The 23,994-nt window shown below is 41.1% G+C and overlaps 1 protein-coding gene across 1 annotated transcript in view; it reads right to left on the bottom strand.

The window, feature by feature from the left end:
- Window positions 1-7,666: 7,666 nt before the first annotated feature.
- The window catches only part of antxr1c (ANTXR cell adhesion molecule 1c), a 38,822-nt gene continuing 22,494 nt past the window's right edge, over window positions 7,667-23,994 (bottom strand). Inside the window, exons 12-18 of the mRNA XM_051418163.1 lie at window positions 21,190-21,268; window positions 19,182-19,277; window positions 18,906-18,944; window positions 18,497-18,595; window positions 18,200-18,367; window positions 16,642-16,722; window positions 7,667-10,795 (exon numbers count right to left, since the gene is read on the bottom strand). Coding sequence (XP_051274123.1) covers window positions 10,460-10,795; window positions 16,642-16,722; window positions 18,200-18,367; window positions 18,497-18,595; window positions 18,906-18,944; window positions 19,182-19,277; window positions 21,190-21,268 — 898 coding nt within the window. The 3' untranslated portion in view covers window positions 7,667-10,459. The remainder of the gene's footprint in view (window positions 10,796-16,641; window positions 16,723-18,199; window positions 18,368-18,496; window positions 18,596-18,905; window positions 18,945-19,181; window positions 19,278-21,189; window positions 21,269-23,994) is intronic.

The raw sequence follows: 23,994 nt of genomic DNA, 5'->3' as shown, positions 1-23,994 counted from the left end.
GCTGCACTGGCTGTACTTAAGGAGCTCAATATGTAAGACTCTGCTTTACTGAGTCGATGTAAGGGAGGAGGAGAGGTGGAGGTGGAGGTGGGTACTCTGTGCCACACAAGTTGCCCCTGGGGCCTGAGTGGTCGCGTTGGCTTTGGCAGGAAGAAGGAGGGAGGAAGTAGAGAGGAGGAGGATGTGTGTGTGTGTGTGTGTGTGTGTGTGTGTGTGTGTGTGTGTGTGTGTGTGGAGGGGGGCTGTTGAGGGCAGCTCCTGGTGCCACGTTTGCATCACAGAACTGTAATTCCTTTCAGTGCTGAGCAAAGCAGAGCTGGCACCGAGGCTGCTTTGCTTTTTTTTTTTAACCCTTTCCGACTGGTTGCTGTTCCACTGGCGCCCCCGGAGCAACATGATAACAACTCCGGGTTGTATTTATTTACTTTTTTCAGGATCTTCTTAGAATTGACCTTTGCTAAGCCCCGGCTACCGTTGGTGTGGAGTTTAAAATGATAACGATGGCGGATTAACCACTTTAAATTCTTAGCACGTTTTGAAACAATGTGTTCCAGATTTCACAACCATCATTTCTGACTCTACAATGGCGTCTGTTAGCAGATTTAATCAGCTGGCTAATTTACCGAACTCTGTGATTTGACATTTCCAGTTGACCCATTCATTGCTGGTGTGCAGACATCAACCTAAACCCTGATACAGTAGCATCTTGGCTCCAACATAGTGAATGAGTCAGTCCTGCGGCCCCATATAATGACCTATCTAATTATATGCTGCTTGTCTTGGAGGTAAGGCTATACGTGGTAAGCTAATTAGCCATGCACGCTAACATTTTGTTAAGCATCAGTCTTACAACAGCTCCCCCCGCTTCAACGTGTGGATCCAAAGCTTGACGGGTCTGTGGCGCCTAGTTACGGGTGCTAAGCTACGATTGGACAATCACTGGTTGGGACATTGGTTCAACGGACGGTCAGTTCCCTCCGATTTCAGGAAAGTCTGATAAGCAGCATCTATCATACAAGGGGTGATGCACAAGTAAACAAAGTGGCAGTGCCAAATGTTGTCACATCCTTGTTTTCCTGTCAATAAAACACGAAACCCACAGCTCTCAGCATACATGCACGTACACATATACACATTCAAAACAAACCAACCACCAAACTGTTGTGTACATGTCTGCCTTGTAATGACACTGTTTGTGCATCCTCATGAGATGAGGAAATTGCATGACATGAAGTCTAATTGGACCCATCCAGACACGTCGGATCACATGTCTGTAATTGCCACGTCTATGTCGTTGCTGGTAGGAATGTTTCTCTCTTGCTCTTCTCTTTATTTTTAACTGTCGAACTTGTAAACTGTGATGTTCAGATGAGTATTTGGGGGATCCCAGCTGAAACATCTTTGATTGCAAATAGTAAGTAAGAGTAAAAGTAAGCATGAAATTCTTTTTAGTAAAGTTAAATGAATAAAAATGCTAGAAAATATAAGGACTTATTTTGTCAGCTGCTACTGTGTGACATAAGCAGGGCCCGTTCAAATGACAATAAATGATCAATACAGTGATATATCCAAAGTCAAGAAGTTTGTCACTAAACACACCCAGACTCTGCACACTCATTGATAAATTCATAACGAAACTGAACATTTATGGCAAATAAAAACTAAAACAAAACCACATTTTAAGTTCCTTACAGTTCTTTGAAACTGTACAATCATCATATACCCACCATTCACACACACAATCACTGTTGACAGTAATGAGTCATTGACAGTGTTCAGTGGAAGATTTGGTCAGTCAGTTTATGACTCATCATCAATGTTGGAAATTACTGAAGAGCAGCAACTGTTTTGGTTCAGCGTTGACGGCCAGGTGGTATAGATTCTGTGGAAAGGCCAGTTTTCAATATGAGATGCATCAATCTGCACTCAACTCTGACCCATAATGTGAAATCAATGACGTGCAAATCCGATAACTTGGAATTGTGTTATTCGTGTTTTTAAATATTTGCATGATAACATTATTTTATTATCCTTTCTGACATTAACTTTCCATAAACCTGTGAGCTAAAATACAACCCGCTAAGCGTTTAAATCTGATATCTGCTTTGAAGGGAACAATGTTGGAAAATGAACAGCAAAACTTAGGACAGCAACGTTATCACTTCTTAGTCCCAACAAGTCCCAAAGACAACACTGGTTGTTCGTCGGTACCTTCCAATATTATTCATATGATTCTTCCAAAATCAACTCACAGAGCGTTGTTTGATGGCTTGTTATGACTTTTTTTTTTTTTTTTTACTGATAGTTACTTGGTTCTAAATACGGAAAGACTTTTGGCCACTTTGGGGCAGTGAAACTAGCTTACTATCAATTTGATAAGGTGATAATAAGCTAGTAAATAAGGATACTTGTTAGCAAACAGTTGCCTATTTCCACACGCAGCAGACACAGAGCACATTACCATTCGTTTAGAGTCTGTTTGCCTGATGAATGTAAATCCAATATTCACTCTGCTTTTAGCTCTGTTTATGGCCTCCACCAACTCCACCAAGGGAAACATATGTCTGTTTAGTGGCTAAATAGCTTCTAATGCTTACTGTTTTATCTGTAGTTTTGGTGATGGGCACAGAGCAAACAGTGGGTTTATCTGAGAAACAATGAGCTGAAAGATGCTAATAGGCTCCATACAGCTGATGGGAGAGTTGGGTTTCTCTTTGGTTTTCATCACTTTGAGCAGACGCTCACATTATACGATCCGTTGTTGATATAAAATTTGGATCGGTGCAGCTTTAAAGTTAAAGGGCCTATGGTGGCTGTGGATCATGCGAAAAAGCCAGCGTTTGGTTTGTCCATCCTGGCCTACTGTAGAAACATGGCGGTACTCCATAGAAGCCGACCTGCGGTGTCTGTGGATAAAAATGATTTGACCCATTTTTTGTTGCAAATGGCAACAACACAACATTACAATAATGATACATTTTTCAAATTTAACTGTGGGAGAGAAAGGGAGAAGAATTACACACATTAGTCACGGTTGCACATCAAACTGACACTTTCCTGGAAATGTTTCAGGACAATAAAAGCACATCCAAGACATACTGTAAAACACCAAACATTTAGTGGATAAGTGAAGCATAATTTACAAAAAGATTTAAAAATAAAAACATAAAATAAATGAATATAATCAGTACAATATAGTTTTACCAAAGGCATAGCATCATACAGTAACTGGACAATTTACATGGTTTCATAGGATGAAAGTGGCACCAACTTGTCAAATAGACCTGTCACTGGCCTTTTATTGGATTAGAGTGAAAAAAACCTTGAATGTGCAGAGCCAAGAAAGCATTACAAGTTTTCCCCGTGTAGCAGTGTATAGAGGATCAGAAACAGTGATTATATAAACTCAGCTTTAACTGCGAAAAACCCACCACTGTGCTTACAGGACAGCTTTCCATCTTTCCAGCCTGCTATTTGCACTCACACCAGTTACCGTGGATACCAGGGGCATCAAAATACAGGCACAATGACAAATACCAGCATCTGTGTGTGTGTGTGTGTGTGTGTGTGTGTGTGTGTGTGTGTGTGTGTGTGTGTGTGTGTGTGTGCGTGCGTGCGTGCGTGCGTGCGTGCGTGCGTGTGTGTGTGTTGGGTCAGTGAGGTTCAGTCTGGGCGGTAATGTGAGACCGAGATGAAACACTCAGCCATCAGCACATTCCTATGGTCCTCGCTTTTCTTCAGCTTGGAGAGAGAGAGAGTGAAAAGAAAGAAAGAAAGAAAGAAAGAAATTAAAGGGATGGTGCACAAAAAAAAGGGAATAAGGAAAAGAAGAAGGGATGTCAGAAAGACAGGAATATTACAGAGAGAGAAAACCAAGCAGCAGTAAACATGTCAGCTACTATAAATGATGCAGTTGCCTCTTGGGCCATTCAGTAACAATCATAGTCACACAGCAATAACTCCTCCACCTCTCATTAGAGCAGTGTGTATACGTCTGTATGCTGTTGTAGTCTTTACATAATCATATACTTTATGGAGGCTTTCTGCCTTCAGCTTCGCCTGCTTCACGACGGTGGTTGACGGAGGAATTTACTTCCCACAAATATTGTCTGAATATCTGTGAACCAGACTAGAAACAGAGTGCCGGCTTAAGATGTTTGTTGTGTTGTGGCCGCCGAGCCATTTAATAACCACTTATAATCATGTGTACCCAGACTTTTGTTTGTTGAAATAAATAAACTTTGAAAATGCACAGCCTGTCATTTAAGTTGGCTATTTGAATAGACCAGACCAGAAAGAATTCAGCTCACAAAGTTTACTACATTGCATCTTAGGACAGTACTAAAAAAAAAAGTTGGTGTATCGATAAAAAGCAACTTTTTATGCTTTTGCACAACAGTAGTGGATGGAAATGTGCATTAACTAGCATTTCCTTTTGCCTATGTTCTCAAAATTTGGCTAACGTTTGCATTACATTTGGACGGAAACCATACGGAGTCTGTACAATACGTGAATATCAAAAATAACGGTTCCACGGGTTATTTGTGAGTGTGTGTGAGGACAAATCTTTACTTGAAAGAGGAATGTAGGAGATATGGTTAGTTAACTTCCTAGATTTGATCTGATATTGCAAAGAAAATTCATAATGTATGTTAAGTAAATAACTAGCAGTCCATTACCGCTTCACATTCCTTCTTCAAGGAAAGTTTCAAAGTTTGCGGCTCCCATCTTGGAATAATTTGTAATAAATTTTGATTCGTAACATACACATACATGCACTCAACATCATCCCTCTGCAAATAACCCATCTAAAATGTCTGTGAGGCCTGAACTGATTGCACGTAATGCACTTCAACACATTTCAAAAGAGCCAAGAGCAAGAATGTGACAGGCAGTGACAGACTGAAAGTGGTTCAGTCTGTGGCCTGAATATACTGGCAGTAACATTCCTACTTTTGGAAACAGAAACAGAAATGAAGCATCAATGGACATCATCATGGTGCTGTATTTCCATGGGTTTCTACCAATGTAGGATATTTCACTGTATGTTTTTAATATCTTCTGTAAATATTTGGTACGTTGGACCAGAAAAGTACAGCTTTTCATCTTTTTGTCCCACAGTTTATGACTAAGCGACGCTTGATCTCTCTGCCTGTGTAAATTTTACTTGTATTGCACCTTGTTTCTATGTCTTTGAGTAACCACTGGTAACCATGCAAACATACTGTGACAGGCATCCATCCCTTCGTCAACATCATTTAGATCGTTATGGTGTCACGGTCAAAGAATGGCACAGAGAACAACAGTTATGGACAAACAGGATGTGTGTTTTTCTACTAAGGCAAATACTGTGTTTGGGATCTTTTGGGTGAGTTACACAGACAGGTTCTTCAGGAACATTATGTAAAAATAAAGGCTAACCTCACATCCAAATAATATCAACATTCAAGCAAACAGAGGCAGAATAAAGATAACAGGGTTGGTGAAGGTGATGGGACTGTCCCAGCTGCTGTTATTCTAGCTTTCTGCTTGGTTCAGCTCTCCCTCGTTCATCTGTTTGGAGGACGGCCTGCCCGTCTGCCTCATTTTCTCCATTCTTTTCTCTATTTTTCTGATTCAGCCCACCCCTTTCAACATCCCACATCCTTCTCTCCTCTGCATGCAGAGGGGAAAAACGCAGACTCCACAATAATTATCCAGCTGGAACTGCTCATGGGGGCTATTCTGGCTGTATTAAATTCATTACCAACCAGGGAAACAGATTTTGAATATTCTTTCAGCACGGACTGTCTTTTTATACACGTGACACCTTGATTGCTGGCTACAGAGTGGCATCCTTGGAGCCGGGAGGGGACGCTCAGGTACACTTTGGAACACTTGCATTCAGGCCCGACAGTGACATTATTTCGTACGTCCTTGCTGACTTGGGAGGTCGAAAGGATAGCACTATGACCGGAAGGTAGCCAGTGGTGAGCCCAGCACAGCAGTGGAAAGAAGTATTCGGGGAAATTCACTGGAAAGCACCCTTCCTTACATCAGCATAGAAGCCTCAGGAAGATTAAAGGATGAGGAAAATTTGTCCAAAGCAAAACCACTTTTCTGGTTCTCTCTTCCATAACAGACGAGCTGGTGAATGGAACCTGTTACAACCCGTTTGTATCTCTCTGCAAACTTCTAGTTTTTACTTGGTTACGTATCTTACCTTGTGACTTCACACTAAATCAAATGTATAGTAATAACTTACTTAAACCTATGATAAGGATGATGATTTTTTGGCCAATTGGGGGCAGCAGAAACAAGCTGTGAATACAACACGGCATATTATCACCTTTGAAGCAAACATTTGCTTCTTTACACAGAGCAGATATTAAGCCACATTAGCACTGATTTGGAGTCTGTGAATGTATGTCCAGTATTCCCTCTCCTTTTAGTTTTGAAGGAATTATCTGGTTCATTAGCTGCCAAATGCTCCACTATGTTCACCAGCTAGCTGCTAATGTCTGGTGTTGGTGCTGGGCAGTAGTGTGGGTTTATCAGAGCCTTTAATAAAATCTGTCTGCTGTTGCAGAAAATGTTACTGATGAGAGCGGTGAGAGGGAACCAAAACGGTTAAAAATCAGGTGCTCCAACCGGGACAGAGCTGGTTCCCTGTTGGTGGATGTGTGTATGTATGTAAAGTGACACCTCATTTGATCTATTGTTAATCATATTCTTAATATAAAAAAGTTAATAGTGCTGCTTTAAGAACAAATCTGTGACATTACTACAACATGAAGAAGCAGACATCTAAGTGGTGTTAGCTCAGACTCTGGCATTTGGCAACATTTTTCATGTCAGTACTTTTAGTCTGCTTATGACCTTAATAAAAAAACTCCACAAGGGGGTTATACACGTTTCCATACTTGCCTTAATCCATTTATTATTGTCCAATTAAACATTGTTGTGTATTTTGTAATGTAAACAATAGATATGGTTGTGAACTGTTACAGGGCTCTTTCACAGCAGATATTTTGACTCTTAATAGCAGGAAAAGGCCAGGTGTTACTAACACTGACATTAACCATGGCTCTGTTCTGTCCCAGTAAGCCATGACAGTGTGACAGTGAGCCAGCATGAACTTATTCCATGCTGGTTCCATAATTTATTTCCCTGCAATCAACAATATTCTGTTATTTACTTCTAAGGCCTTTCTCACAGCAGACAGTTTTGACAAGTCAGACACAGGTGTGACTAATCATAGGAAGTATGGCTGCTTCAAATTTAGGTCCTCCGGTCGCTGGGGCCCAACTATTCTACATATTGTGGCTCATTTGTCAGTGTCAGTGGAAACTAATTAAACACAGTGCATGATAAATGTGTCATTTCCTGCTATGATGAGTTAAAACTTCTGTTGTGAAAAAGGTCTATTTTTGGTCATCAGGAGACTCAGTTGCAGGTACAGTATCAGTTTCACATGAATAGGTTAAAATAAATAGCAACTAACTGGCTTATGAGGGTAGCCAAGATGCATGTGTGGGTAGCATACAGGGCTAACTGTGAAGCGTACAGTTATCCACTGTCCAAACTTGCAAGGGTGGAGCTGCAAAAGGGATATTCGACACTGAGACACTGACTCCTGTATAACACACGAGTCCAAGCAGAAATGACACACAGAAACTCTCTGGAAGAAGCTTGGAAGTCAACCTTTATTGATACTGTTTAAAAATAAGTCATGTCAACCAAGAAGAGAAAATCATATAGGTCTTTCATATTTGCTTGTAATGTAATGTGCGTGTAAGAAACACTGATTAACATAATGTATCTCATCTCGATAAGGAAGGACACTGAGCTCTGACAGCTACTGCGGAGGATGCCCTTCGAACACTGATCCTGCATCAATGCTGCTTTTATTCTGAAATCCTTTCTTCGGTGTTACAGAGGTGACCCGAATTAGCACATTGCAACAACCAAAACCTCTTAAGTCTCTCAAACAATAATCCTTTGAAACCTTTGTTCAGCAAATTGTTTGCAGTAAAAAGAGGAACATCTGTATGTTCTGATCAGAGCAGAGAGATAAAACAAGGAAATGCACACTGCTGAGTCCAAAGCAATAACACTTTGTGTTTCAATCCAAGCTTTCAGATCAAATGTGGAATGATGTGCATGTAAAAAAATTTAAACATATCCCCTCTATCTCAGCCGAGGTGATGAGATCTGCTTTGGTTTAACTTTTAAGAGAACTTTATTCTCTCAGCAACATGAGATGAGCAAAAGGAGGGAATCAAACCAAGGTGCAGCACATTACAATGTAATACAATATAACTGTGGTGCTGGGTTTGGGAATCTGTAAACAGTTGACTTTTTTAAGGAAAAATCTAATTCCTGGTGCTCTCATCACTTAACAAACAAGTATGTTGCCTCAATAAAGAAAAAATCAGTGTGAAAGGTAGAATGTGTTTTAACTCGTGATAGTAAGTGATGCCACATAAATGAGATCTGGCATACATTAGTCCAATTAAAAGGCATTTTCAGTGAAATATAAAGTGAAATAAAAATGTGGATGGTTGGACACAACGTATGCACCTTTCTTTTAGCTCAGCTTTAAGGCACCGAGACAATTATCATTGTATGTATTAACACAACGGTACACAACATAACTGAATGACGTACATTAAAATGAAAGTATAAAAAAATCAAACAAGAATAAAATTCCAGAAGGCACTGGATATAAAAGGAATACCAGCATTTTTCAACCCTTTTTCTGCACCCTGAAGTTAAAATATCATAGTTCTGTTATTTCTTCTTCATTTTTTATTTTTTTTGGGGGGGGGGCATGTTCCCAATTTCCTTCCCAATTCAGCATTTAGTCACTGCTTACATGTACACATCACTAGCGGTGTCGTTTCACCTGCTAGCTAGGAGTAAATTTTTCTTTTTAAACGTACCGAGCATACAATGGCGCCGGGTAGCTGGATCCCTTTCACCGTCTAATGTTTCAGCTGAGGGGCTGAGAAACGCTGGTAAGCCTTATACGACTTTTAACTGGCTAGCTGTTGTGATTCTAAATTCTGCGCACAGTGTCCGTCTTGGTGGTTGGACACCTTGTCGATATTCAAGTACTCTCCTCTATTTCTGTCGGGGAGTAAAATAAATTAGATGCTCTTTGAACTGCCCTGCAGTTGCAATGTGACCGGTGGTGATAAAACTGAAGACATTAAAAAAAAAAAAAAAAAAAAAAAAAAAACACATATTGGTATCAAAGTACAGTATCAGGATTGTGTATAAAAAATGTGAGAAGAGACGTTAACCTGATTTCTGGTTGCTCGATTTCATACGTTTCCATGTCCGAATGCTAACAAAAACAAATACATACTGTAGTTGCCCAACAGTCTATGTGCGCAGATACAAAAAAACAAACAAATGAAACAAAATATATATATTGCTGTATTCTAAACTCAACTACATGAAAAGGTGGTTAAGGACAAAATCCAAAGCCTCAAAGATATCAACCAATGTAACATTCAAAGAACGCATCTCAAACACATATTGTAACAACATACCTTCCACATAACATCTGTACACTTCCCTGTCACTGAATGGTACGAAAACTGGATCACAAAATCATTTCTGTGTTAAAGGGCTGGAATTTGTTGTGTTAGCATGTTGTTGGATTAAAAAAACATCACAAAAAGGTGAAGAAGGAATCACTTTGGCACTGAGTAAAATGTAAAAATGTAAAAAAAAAAACAACAAAAAAAAAACAGATATTTTTTATCTTAGGTGCTGAACACCATTAACCATCTGACCAATTTAAATTGTTTTGAAATCTAAATCCCAAAACCTGATTCACCATCACAGCAATGGAGGAATAAACCAATCCATTCAAACTAAGATTCTCATGTACAACCTACTTTTCACCTTAACTCTTGACGACAATGGCCTAACTCAGTAGTTGATAAAGACAACAAAGAAATTTAATCCATTGCAGTATTCTTTTGTGGACTTCCTGTCCCTACATGCTTTGCTGTCCAGCAACAATCCTCCCTGATCTCACACGTGCCAACACTAAGTAAAATATTTCCCCAAAATCGCCCCATTCATTCAGTATGCGACAGACTGTCAAGTCAAACTGCTGGTTAAAATCATTTTTCTTGCTCATTAGCAAATACTCATAGAAAATTACCGTTTCCAATTTTTGGCGTGCCCAGTCTTCACTTTGCACATGAACAATGACGCAGAGGACATAGAGGTTGGTCAAACTTCAGCTTTCATAATGAGTTTCCCTGGTATTCTTACCTTGTATTACACAATTTATCATGCTAGCTGGTTGCGTGTTTGAAATGACTTAAACTTGACTTGACACTCTTTCCGATACAAGAGAAGCACAGGACGACTGGGATTCAAAATACTGCTGATCTCTGGTCTATAGCAGGAGTATCTTTGGCAGCGAGGACCACGACCTTCAAAGTGAAAGAACTGGTCAACAGAGCGGTAAGTCTGTGATATCAAAGCGGGTGCGTTGGGGGGGCGGGAGGGGTTTGTCTGTGTGATTCAGGGACGAAGGCTGGGCGGGGGACGCGATGGCGGTGGACAGGGAAGCCCAGGGGGTGTGCGGGCAGGTGGCGGTCCTGGGGGTACCTGGCCTGACGGGGGGTGGTTTGGCAGGAGGGCTGCTCGAGGTGGGAGACGAGGAGGCCGTGCGGGTCACAGGACGGTAGTCCGGTGGCGGGGGCGAGGGTGTGTGGATCGGGGTGCGAGCTTGGGCCTTGGCTGCCGCCGACTCCTCTTTCACTCTGGTGAAGTTGATGCATCGACCCTAAAGGGAAGGAAAGAGACATGAAAGACAGGTGTCTAATCTGAGGCACATCTGGGATAAGAGGACAGTGACATTATGAGACTGTGTGTGTGTGTGTGTGTGTGTGTGTGTGTGTGTGTGTGGTGTGTAGCCAGCTGGTGTTCCAGATTACACTTAAATCCCTGCTTTGACGCCCCCTCTCCAAATGATCCTGGTTAGTCCAATGTTCTGTCCCGGGGACTGTGACTCACTTACCAAAGTTCCCTCAACCTCATGATTAGACCATATGGAGAAATATATATAGGTAGGGGCTGGGGTAAGAGAGGGAGGGGCTGGGGTAAGAGAGGGGGGAGATGCAGGAAAATGTTACCAGTGTAAGCCTGACTTATCTGACTGTAAAACTAATGAATTAGTTCCGGCAGAAATCAAATTTCACTCCTGAGACGCTTGTAAAATACTACACAAACCGCGAGCTTCACCCGAGTTCACAGAGGTCTGCGTTACCATGGTAACCCCACCCACTTTATAGTTGCATGTGGCTGGCAGCAAGAGTGGAGTGAAGTAATGTTAATCTGCTAATAACCAGTATCGGTGATTGGACCCGCAGGAGCACGGTCTTACAGAGTGGAAAATGAGGGAACTGAGATTGATGTCACTAACAAAGCTGCGTGGAATGAGTATCAGTTCACCTTAAAAAAAAAAAAAAAAATGTACGCACAAAGTGTATCTGTGCTTTTTCACATTTTTAAAAAGTTTTTTATTCACTGAAAAGTCTACAGAGAATAAGCATACAAGAACACTGGGAAAATACCACTTACAGAGGAAACAGGGCCACATTTGGGACCTATACTGTGGATATATAGCAGTAACTTTCATGCAGATAAAGTATTAAATCATTAAGAGTGAAAGTCAGACGGAGGGAAAGAGGATATTTGGAGATACAGAAAGGAAATAATACCAGAAAGGAGAAAATGATAATAAACCTAATTGAACTGAGGCAATTCTCCAATATCCCGCTCTAAACTTTTGCCCTCTACTCCAGCCAACCACTCCTGTCCTCCTCCATTATCTGAACATCTGTACATCTACTGCAGACTCCTCTCTAACACTCAACTTCAAGGTCAGAGGCAGATTAAAGCTACGCTGGAGGAAGGAGATGTTAGACGACAGTTGGAATTGTCTCCCTCTCTCTAACACATACAAGGAGTCACACAGAGGCAACATTTGGCCCAAAATATAAATCTAAACAGTCCCAAAGGGCACATTCCATTCATCCTGACTGGTAAATTAGCTGCTGCGAGCAAAAACAAAAAGTTGAATAAACAGAGTAGAAAAAGACAAGAATTTACCACCAGTTTTTGGTCTGTCGCCACTTATCCAGTCTGGCATTCCTAGACATCGATAAAAAAGCCTGAATGAGGATCTCAAATTCTTTAACACTGTTCTTGCCTCATGGAAATACACACAGAGAGGAGTGAGGAGACATACAAAAATACAATAAACTAGTCCTGCACTTGGACTCACACAGGATGTGTTGAGAAAATAATCTGTTTCTCTTTTTCAACTGTTACATTTTTACAGCTGGTCCGACTAGTTGAACCAGAGTTTTGTGTTATAAAGTCTCATTTAGTTCCACAGAGCAGCTAACACTGTCAATGATGAGAAACTACATAAAGGGGAGAGTCGTATTGTGTAATGGCTGCATGTTACAGTTCAGTTAACTCTCACTCTTGTCACACACTGTGAGGGAAGTGAACAGCAATGAGAGGTGGAAAAAAGGGATTTTAAGTGATTTTAAGTGTTTTTTGACGACACAGTACATATTCTTAAAGAAAAAAGTAGACATTGGGAAATACACTTCACTTTCTTGCAGAGAGTTATAGGAGAAGATTAACCCCACTCCCACGTCTGTACACTAAATATGAAGCTACCACCGGTAGTTGCCCAAACTGGATTAGCAAATAAATCTATTCTCTCAAGCTTTTAGCATGTTGAAGTTTTTTAAAACAAGGTGTAAGGTGCCTTTCAATGTGTGTAGACCCCACTGCAGGTTTAAAACCAAAAGAAAGATGTTTTTTTTTATCCCAGCTTGGCTTCATGTTCATCGTTCTGTTAGCGCCCAGCTGCGGTTTGAATCTATGAACATTTTCCTGGATTAAAGAAAGCCGCGCTCGCTCGTTCTTTCTCGCTGACCTCCTCCACTGTCTACAGTCTTACCAAGGTCATAAAATTGTCTAGGCCTGGCCAAGTGTGTGTGTGTGTGTGTGTGTGTGTGTGTGTGTGAGAGACATGGTCTGCGAGTTGGTGGAGACAGCCTTGCCAGTCGTCTGCCTTACTGTAGGTATTACCTCATGTACTTTAGCCAGTTAAATACTTCCCTGGGGACATGTGTTTATGTCAGAGAGAGAGAGAGAGAGAGAGAGGACCAGGTCTGCCTCATATTGTACACTCTGACGTCAGTGTAATGGATGTGGTTTGGTGACACACACTCTTATAATGGCTAACTCCTGTCTCTAATGTAGATAACTTCATCCTCATGAGTTTAACTCTTGTCTATCACTGCTGAATTATGTGGTTATGTGTCTATACGTATATACAGTACACAGACACACACACACAAGCCTATGCTGCGCAAACATGCAGAAGGGTTACTGGGTTCACTGAAGGGAGAAAATGTGTAGTAGTCAGTACAGTATATGACTGATACTATAGGAGAGGAGATCAGGAACCACTGGGAAGAACTGACTACATTCTACACCACACTGAAGCCACCAATAGGCCGTTTACTGTGTGCTCAGTACTTAACATACACAGAGTTTATCAGATGGTTTTCAGTTCACTGTCAGTTCTGAATGCACGACTGAAGCAGATGCAAGCAGACGTTTTGAGACAAAGACAAAGGCAGTCTGTAGTGTAAAATGCATCATTTCCTGTGCCAGAAGGTTATTCCCAGTATAGAGCTGTTCAGAAAAGGGAATAAGAAAGGTTTAATGAACTGCACACAGTAAATGTTTACACCGTGTATTAGCTGGGGATGGATGAAAAGGTAATCCATTTATGAGAAAGAGTTTTATTGTAATAAAATAAAAGGATAAGGATAGATAGACTTACACTATAGGAGCTCACTGAGGCTCATGACCACACTGTACTGGACTGTAGCCAGGCTGGTCTCAAGAGCGACCTTCGGCTGTTGCTGTGGCAATCAGCACAGCGATGAAGAATGCACCATAGCAACAGAATGACCAATTAAGAATCCAGACTGAACTCGACCAACTTGGCCTCATGTAAAGGGTGATTTGAAAGTCCGGCAGCTTTGGAGTGTGAGACTGTTACGGGTGGGACTGTGGCAGGAAATTTAACACAAATAGCTTTTCAGGTAACATTTAATGTGGGGAAAGAGGTGTCCCGTGATGGTTCCACTCTTTTCTCTTTGAAATAAAACATTACGCTACCTGGAAATGAGCCGACCTGCTGGCCTGGGAGATGTTTCTGCCGCTTCGTTACAAACCGCAAATGACTTGAGGAGGCGACATCATATGAGTGGAAAGAGAGACACGATCTCTTCTAGAAAATAATCATTGCGTCATGCAGAGCTTACGTATGTGGCCATCGCTAAAAGCTTCTCTGGGTAGGAGAAATTTGTTAAGTAAGGAAATCAAATCCCAAATCTTTTTTATCTGATTGCCAGCGTGCTTTGGTAAAGATGGAATCGTAAGCTAATGGTGAGTGTTTCTTGTTTGTCTCAGGGAACGCTAAAAGCAAATCCTGTCTATGTCTCTGTTTGTGGTGCCAAAAAAACACTCTTAAATGTGGAATTCCCATTAAAAAAGATCATTGGACATTTTCTGCTAATAGGGCATGATTTTAACTCGCTCTTTGGACGGGGCCTGATCAGCGGGAGTCGGCTGTGTAGAGTAGGAAGAATAAAAGAAAAGGTGGAGAGGGAGGGCAGGAGAAATGAAGATGATAAGGAGGAAGATGCCCACTATTACAGTATTATTTGAGAATCATATTATCGCAGACTAAGAGTCTACAGCCATGCTAGCAGCTCTGGGAGGCTATCCTTCGAGCTAGTCAGCATGCTAACATGCTCATGTGTATCAGGTATGTTAACCTTGTTCATATCTTATTTTAGCATGTTTGTATGCTACTGCAACATTTGCTATTTAGCGGTAAACACACTATTAGCGTTGCTAAAAACCAAAGCGCCTCTTAAGCCTTGTGAAGTCGTAAATTATAAAGAATTACCAGAACACATTTAAACACTAAAACTGACTTTGCTGAATGTGTCAGAAGGATTTAAAACATCCGGAGAGCTTTCTGTACTCAGTGAACTCTCATCTTCTCTCTGCGTTCAAACCAAACTCTTATCTGGGGCTTTTTGATACAAAGGCTCCGGGAATTAAAACTAAACCATCTGTGAAGAAGAGAGAATTTTTACCAGCTTACACACACACGAACAGCTCAGAAAACACTGCTATTGAGCTACAAGGATGTGTCTAAGTGTGAGCTGCGGTTCTGCTTTCTATCCGTTTTATGGCGTCTAATGCGAAGCAGGTGTGAGGCTGGCTCAACGGGATGGAGACGGGCCAACGGAGGTGTTAGCCAACCCAGGAACACCAGGAGTGAATGAGACGGAGACACAGATGGAGGAAGGGAGGACGGGATGAGTAATGGGTACACATGACTGAAGCATTTTCAGGCTCTAGACTTTTATAATGGAGCCAGTTGGACTATAATGTTCACCCAAAGGATAGTTAATCACACACTCATATATATATATATATATAACATATATCTTCTCATATCTGACTCATCATAAAAGGACACAACCTTTAAATTCAGACCTCCAGCAAGAATTTTAAGTAACTATCATAACTTAGCAACTGTAACGAGGTGGTTTTTCTGTTGAAGCGTTGTGAATGGGACTGTACAGAGAGCAAGGGGGGTAAAACAGGCTCACTAACTTACAACCTACAGTAGTAGAGTAACCCAGCATTACTTTCAAGGCCAAGGAGCATTTCATATTACATTATTTTGCGGGGTTAAAGGTTCTTTTAATAATAATAAACCCAAACCCTTCAAGATAACACATTCACTGTGTGGAAGCTGGTCCCAGATGCTGCTATAGAGCAGAGTGAAGTGTAATGTTAGCCCCTCTGTCCTGCTCTAGATTTGGTGAACTTTACAACTCCAGAAACCCCAGTCAGACTAACACTATGTTTACCACATTGGTAAGCCCTCATCCTAAAAGCCGCCTAAGCTCCCAACAAACAATAAAGCTTAAATCTAACCTCTGTCTTTCTTGTTCTTGCTCTACAATGCAATACCGGAGTCAACATGAAACATTACAAAGTCAACTGGCGATGGCGTTTTCAACCAACTAACTAACTAACTTAAGTTAGCTTTAATAATTAGCTAGCTAGAGCAGATTATATCCGTCAGCAGCAGTTGTCATTTCTTCTGGCAAAATCACTGTTGGCAAGAAATGAGTAGCCTGCTTTGATTTGCATTCGTGTGAAACCTTTCTTAAAAAAATAAGGTTTTAAGTGGTATATCTACCACCGTACCAGAAAACAATCTAAATTTTCACATCATTGTTATTTGAGCCAAAAAAGAAAAAAACTTATTTTAAAAGATCTCAAAAAGAAAAGACAAAAGTAATATGAATGAAGATGGAAAGCAAGGGTGAAAGAACGGAAGAAGAGGGTCATACAGCGGTGGGTCACCACAGGTATAAATCACTACAGGAGGGAGGAACTGAGGCATAAAAATGCAGAACAGGGGAAGTGAATGTGAGTGGGGGTGTGCGTAAAATAGCATTTGATGAAATGAAGTATTTCATGGTGCACTGCTGAGGTACTCACATGATCCCCGGGCTGGGGTCTCATCAGGGAGACCTGGTCGTACCCGCGGCGAAACAGAGCCCAGATAGCATCCAGTTTACCCTGCACAGGATAGGGGGGGGTTAACAGCTGGCCACATCTGGACACCAAACTCTTCCACACTGCAATCCTTAATAAAATCCTATTACTACTGATTTTACTGTATCAGCAAACGTTTGGTCTGTGGTTCTCAACAGTGTTCCTCCAAGGCCAAGAGACTGCAGGTTTTAATCCCAAACAAACACTACAGCAGCTGATTCTACTGATTAGTTCCTTCCTCTCTGGTTGAAGCTGTGCTGATTAGTCACATGGTCATATTTTGGTTGACGTCTGATTAACTGAAGACACGTGAACTTTAAATCCTGGTGAGTCAGTTTCTCTGCTGCCACAAATAAAGCAGTTAGTGTTTCCCTTTCAACGACCAACGGCCGGGGAAAAAAGGATTAAATAGTTTGGCAGCAAAGCAGCAGATTGCTTTTAATATGCAGGAAAGAAATGATGATCCCAACAAGAACATTACTAACAGCTTTAGTAATCCCAGGTGAATTTCAATGCAACCTTTTTTGGAAAAAAAAATCTCTTTTAACATTCGACAGAGCTGCAAGACACAAGTCTTCATCTGGTGTTAAATAGATTAATAGGGGTATTTTTCTTTCTTATTTAAGGCGTAAGATGCTGCTGTTATGATGCTTTTGGCACGAAAATTAGCATCCTCAAGGGCACGCACATGAGAGGAAGGAAGTCAATGTCTAAAATTACCCACAACTAATTAAAGGATCTTCAGGTGTAGAAGCATGGAACTGTGGAAGGACCCAACAACACACAGCAACTAGCCAGTGTATAAATTCACTTTTCTCCTACTGTAACTGTGATGTAGTAACAGTGTAAATTTCACTATGTATTACTGCAGTGCTGTTTGTAGACCTGAGTCATATTCAAATTACAGCCTTTAAAGTTGTAAGGTTGTCAGATAACAGTAAGCGCTGCTCCTGTATGAAAGGCCAGTGTTGCTGCACAGAGCTGTATTGTAGTGTGCGATTAAGGCACAAACAGCACTGACGCCAAGTCTAATAATGTCTCTCTGTCTGCTGAATATGTTACATTACTTTGGCTGTGTGTGCACATTGATAGCTGGGAAATTTGGTGCTTATGCAACTAATTATACATAAATATGGTCAGAATGGCCTTTATTCCTCCCTGCTGTCTTGTGAAAACTTTGCAACTCCACTCGTGCTGTTTTTCATGTATTAACTTCAGTTGAAGGAGTTGAGGCTTGTCTGTGGTTAAAGAAAAATTCTGCCACCCTCAGTTACTTGAAACTTACTGGGCAGGAACTCAAAAATGTGCAGTGGTCAATCTGTAAACAAGGCAGATTTCCTGAAAAGCTGACATTTTGTAACAGCACAGCAAGGATGCACTGGTGTGCTATAAAGTTGGTCATCACACACTGAGATGCACACTGAAGGAATAAGTGAACTAAACGCCAACGTGTTAGTGCCCCCTTGTATTTTTGGTTCTGAGGGAAAGTGTCTGTGTTTACCCGGATGGGCGTGTACCACTTCCGGTTCTGAGGAGCCTTCTTGTTGTGAGCTTTCTTAGGTTTGGGCTCGAAGGGCTCGTACTCCTGCTCCGGCATTTTCACCACAGCATTCTTCGGCTTCTCCAGCTTAGCCCCCTCCTCGGTCGAGCCCTTCCCTCCCCAGCGCACCTACAGACAGCAGACAGTACATGAATATACAAACAAAAGCAGTAATCTAGAGTGCTCCAATTTCCTTCAGTGTTTTTGTGTTATAGATTTAATTATGATTATCTTTTAACATTATGCAATGTGTGTCACCTCCATCCTCTTGATCCCTCCGATTCCTCTTCCTCCGTAATATGAGGCATCCACAGTGGGCCACTTCTTCTTGGGCAGGCCGTCTTCATCATCTGACTCCTAAAACACAAGTAATTAGACAAAATAACTGACTTTGTCCACTCGAATATACACACACACGAACCTTTAGATACTGACTAGAAGTCAAGTGTCAATAATACTGAGCTGAGATCTGTACATAAGCTGGAATTATCCACTACTAGCTTTTTGCCTTTATTGACAGGATCACTCATGATAGACAGGAAAGGGGAGAGAGAAGGGGGACGACACGAAGCAAAGGACCACAGGACGTGACAAGTTGTGACTAAGTATCAGACATACATTCTCCTTCAGACATGGTGGGTAAATATGTGTGTGTATTTTGACTCACAGGCTCAGGAGGAGGTGGAGGAGGTGGTTCTTTGATCACCTGTGGAAGAATAAGAGATGTGACATTGTTTAGTGTTTCACAAACACATTAATCGAATCAGCACTATACGTCTCAGAGGACGTCTTAGCGGTTTTATGTTTTTGGTTTGTAAGGACTCTGAAGGTGCGTATTCGCCCTTTGGACTTTAGACAAAGCATTTTTTAAACACTGGAAATTGTTAAGTGTTGCTTTTTTTTTTAAATCATCCACTTCCTGAATGCAGTGTAAGTTTCTTACCACAGTGCAGCACAGAGGCCAGAACCACCACATGAAGAGCAGGGCCAGCAGGAGGAACAACACCAGCAGAGTGATCAGGAGAATGGTGCCATCAAACTGCAGAGTACATACACACACACACACACATACTAGTACATCAGTACCACATGAGCACTGCACCAAAGGAAAGTCTGACTGCACACTAACTACCTTCCTCCACCCACATGCAACCAGCTGGACAGAGATTTAAAGAAACTACGTATCAATGGAAAACAAATCCCTACGTTGCTGTGGTAGTAGTGACAATAAATAGAGTGGCAGTAGTATTAGACTATGTTGTACATCCAGTAATAATACTATTAGCAATAATGGTAGAATGGAAATATAATCATATTTGTATGATGGAAGAAGCCTTGAGACTGATTTTCTTGCTTTGTCAGCTCTGTCACTGTAAATATTCATGTTTTTGCCTTTCTGATGACAGTGGTTGGTGTAAGTTGTGTGATCCCTGAATGAATCCATCAGTTATTTTGCTCACTTTAAGCCAGGCAGGCATGCATGAGCCAAACATGGTTCCCATTACAGACCACAGATGAGGATCACATGTGGTTAGACTTTCCCCTATCTATCTTGTGGCAGAGACATGGGGGGATTTATTTGAACTCAGCAGTGGGGTCCATCACGGACAGCACATCACTGGAACCAAATGACTGTTTCCCAGAAATGTACCAATCAGCACTCTTTCTGTAACAGTTGACATGCAGAATTTGTAAGTAAGTGGTTTATCAAAGAATGTCAAAAATGTCAACAGTGACCACATTTGCGTTTTGTCACTCTTGCACATACAGTGTGTGTTTTCTTGTGCTATATGGGCATATTTTGTGGACTAACTACAAAGGTTGAAACAGCTGGAAGCAGCACTTTGGGAGGATATGGGGAGGGGTCGCATGGGTTTGTTTTCATTCTTGATTTATCCATTGACTTTATTGTACCAGGCCTACCCATCTCAAGTTAGCAACTTGTCGTGCCTCTTTAATCCTGGTGTGAGTTTAGCCTATATGGTTTAGTTTAGTGGCAAGAGGCTCATTGCAATGGTATGTCTAATTGAGCTCTGTATATCATGAACCACAACACAGCCGTCTGAATTCACAGTATTTTCATGGGTATGATGTCACATGGACTGAGGGGGAACAGCTTCAAAGAGCATGTTTCTTTTTGGCTGGGTGGGAATCCACTGTGGCTCCAGTCCATATGTTCCAACATACGTGTTTTATTTTGTTAAATTGCTTTAAATCGTCTTAAATTGCATCTTGTTTAATCTTGGTTTGAAGGAAATTAAGCTCCACCCTGCTTCACACTGACACAAGTTATATGCATTCATACACCTGGGAGCTACAAGCGTCAGTCGTGTCTGTTACAGGATGCTTCTCTTTCACTTTCACATCCAAAATGTTGCTTGAGGCGGCAGCCTCACGGTCATGAACCTGCTTCTTTAACCTTTTGTCTCCTGCCACCCCGGGCAGAGGGTCTTTTTTGGGTGGATCGCTACTACAAACCCCTGTGGTTTGGCTCCCCGAAAAAAACGGGGAAAATAACAAAATGGAAAAAGGGAAGATGAAAGAGATAAAAGGAGGTAAGGAAACTCACTGCAGAGAGCAAAACAACAGACTTCTAGAAAAAGTGTGCAAGAGATGAGGTTGGAGAAGAGTGCAATACAATAAGAAATGGAAAACCTCTTTTATTATATTATAAAACATGCAAAATCTCAAGAGAAAATCTATAATTCTACTTTTTTAGCTGAGAAGCTGTAACATATTAACTCAAAATGAAACAGTATTCATCATCTGTTTGGAGGAAACAATACTGCTATAGACAAGAATTTGAAAACATTATTACAATCTACTCTGGTGCAAAGAAGTTTCCATTTTTATTTTTACTGTTTTCACTGCATGATTGCACTTTAATGCATCTCCAAGAGGGAGGAATGCAGATTAAATGCATGATCAGAGGACAAAAAGCTCCCACTTACACACTCTGTGGTGGTGATGTGCACGTTGCTGCTGATGAAGGACAGGCCGTCGTTCATGCTCACTTGGAGATAAATCACCCTGAAACAAAACAGCACACACACAGGACAAGTATGTTCTGTATATTCATTACTGTCCACAACTAACATGTTTGATGCAGTTTATTTAGTCTGAAGCCTTTCCTCCTTCAGCTTAGTTTGTTTGACCAGAATGATGTCATTTGAACTCGGGTTCAAACCAAATAACGTCACCGAACCGCCTGCGAACTGTGAGGTGGTTTGTTAGAAGCGAGAATGAATGAACCAAGAGGAAACGACCACAAAGGACGAGGGAGTATGAGTCGAATGAGATTTTCAGGCTAAGAACAAAGCGATTCACATTCACATGTTTCTTCTGAGTTTACACAAACTGGAATCAGATTAGTTTTGACTCTTTCCAACCTGGCAGGAGAACATGCTACCACAACTATGTCCAGTAAATGAGCTACTTGGTGAGTGGAGTGACTGTTGTTTATGAGCCCTGTTTCACATGTAATTGAGCAATTTGAACCCAAATGAACCAAACACAAAAGTTTTCCACTGTGGTTAAAAACCAGTGAAAAAACAACAAACTGTAGGTGTGATTGTGTGAGCCACACAGCAGGAACAAGGCCAAGGTGGGATTGATGAACTTGAGGAAAATGGAAATGGAAAAAAAACACAACCTGCAAGTTAAGATTTTGATTTTATGGTTCTGGGCAAGTTGTGTATTTTTCCAAGACATGACACCATACTTAATGCACTCTCAGGAATGAGAATAATCTCTGCCATACTATACAGTATGATCCCTACTTGGAGCTACTAAATAATTTCCCTTATGGGATATAAAATGCAGCAAAGAAAGACTTATAAACTCTCTGTCAAAACATCCTTCTGCTCATCCTCTTTCTATGTCCTCTGAGGATCTCCTACCCCTGCTACCATTTTTGGAACTGCGAAAGTTTTTCTTGATGGTCTGAATCCCTTCCTCCTCCAAGTGGGGAAAAACAATTCTGGGAATTTCACGTGACCTCCAGTGGTCTCTTTGGAGCCTGTTCTCGTTCAGATCTTCAAAACATGTGGATGAAAGGCATGCATTTTAAACACCCCCCTCCAGTTCTTATTTGGTTGAGGCACCAGGTGGACGTGAATGAGGTCTGGCAGATGTAAAGCAGCCCATTTGACCGATAAACCTGTCTTTACTCTGACTCAGAGAGCTGTCTGTCTGGGTTAAAGAAAAAGGAGAGTAGGGGGAGAGAAGAGCTGGGTAAGCGGGTGAAGTTCATGATCAACAGCATATGTACATTGCTGACAACAAACAGCTGGGCACTAAGGGACTGAAACCTCAAAATAGACTTAATGCTAAAAAAGAGACGGTTTGTCTTCATGTTTTGGATGTATCAGCACAATATGGCTGTATGCTAAGTAAAAATCTTCACTCAAATTTAAGTTAAAACTTATGTGCTAAGCTAAAAAGAAATAGTTTAATAGAAGTCTTTAAAACCACAGTGGTCCTAACTTTTGTTGTAAAATAGGTTGAATGAGGTTGGCATTGTTCTTTATTTTTCTTATTGTCAACAAATCGCCATGCACACACCACACACCATTCAACGTATGCAGACCATTCGTGGAGCAGATGTCCAGCAGAATCACGTATGGCGTCGGGTTTTGTGATGAAAAACCATCACTTGATGAGAGAGGAAGACAGTGAGAGATCTCATGTGGACGACAGCATGAAAATATGGACTCTCACTTGCGTTTAGACGCACATCCAACCAGCATTCCTTTTAGTTGCTTCAGTTATTATCGAAGGATGTAGGTGACAGGAATATATAGATGATAGAATTTGTTGGGGACTATTTTCTGTGGCAGATCAATCATTTTGTTAGTAGAGTATTTATGAATGTGGGATTGAGACTAAATAGACCACAGTGCTCAGGTTCTTTGTAATAAAGGAACATATTTCATTAGTTTTTGGACAACATAATATTATTAGGATATATTAATTGTTGGTTTTGGTGACAATAATGAACATATTCTCTTATAATTTAATCTATTACTGGATATTTCTGTCAGAAGGATCCTAAAACATGACTTAATGCAAGTCTGCTCCAATCTGTCTTGTTTCCAATCTAAAACAATGATCTAGTCTGGGTGTGGCTCACGAAAGAGGCTTTAACTTAATTAGTTTGATTTTTATTGGTTATTAAAAGAAGGGAGAAGGCAGAGAAGTTGAGGATGTGGCTGAAACAATGTAGTGGGGAGGAAGAGTTGGTTGTAGAGCACCATGTCTGACAGCTGTTAAGCAAGGAAATAAACCAGACGGGGCAGGCGGTTCAAGCAACACACACACACACACACACACACACACACACACACACACACACACACACACACACACACATACATACATACACACTTGAATGGGGCATACCCTAGAGTTCATCTGCCACTCACTGTGTGGTGTGGGTCAACTGGCCTTAAAGGAAAAATCCTAAAAGCGTTATATAACCTGCATTCGTTTTTACTTTGTATAACTGGCCTAGCATAGGTGATAAGTTGTCAGACATAGAAAATGCTATCAGAAAATAGACCAGAATGAAATGCAGCACTGAAAAAAGATTGGGTCTTGACTAAAGAGACAACAAATTTGTCAAATTTTCTACCAAAGTTCAATCAGTTCCATGATATGAATAGAGTCTAATCAGTCAAAATTATCTGATTAATCTGGGTATTAATGGCGCAGTTTAAACACTTTCTTTGAAGGTTTTTCCGCCCTGCAGAGAATCA

This window comes from Dicentrarchus labrax, unplaced genomic scaffold (assembly GCF_905237075.1).
Source record: "Dicentrarchus labrax unplaced genomic scaffold, dlabrax2021, whole genome shotgun sequence".
Classification (NCBI taxonomy): domain Eukaryota; kingdom Metazoa; phylum Chordata; class Actinopteri; family Moronidae; genus Dicentrarchus; species Dicentrarchus labrax.
Note: the sequence above shows the minus strand (reverse complement) of the source record. Positions and strands in the feature narration are given on the sequence as shown.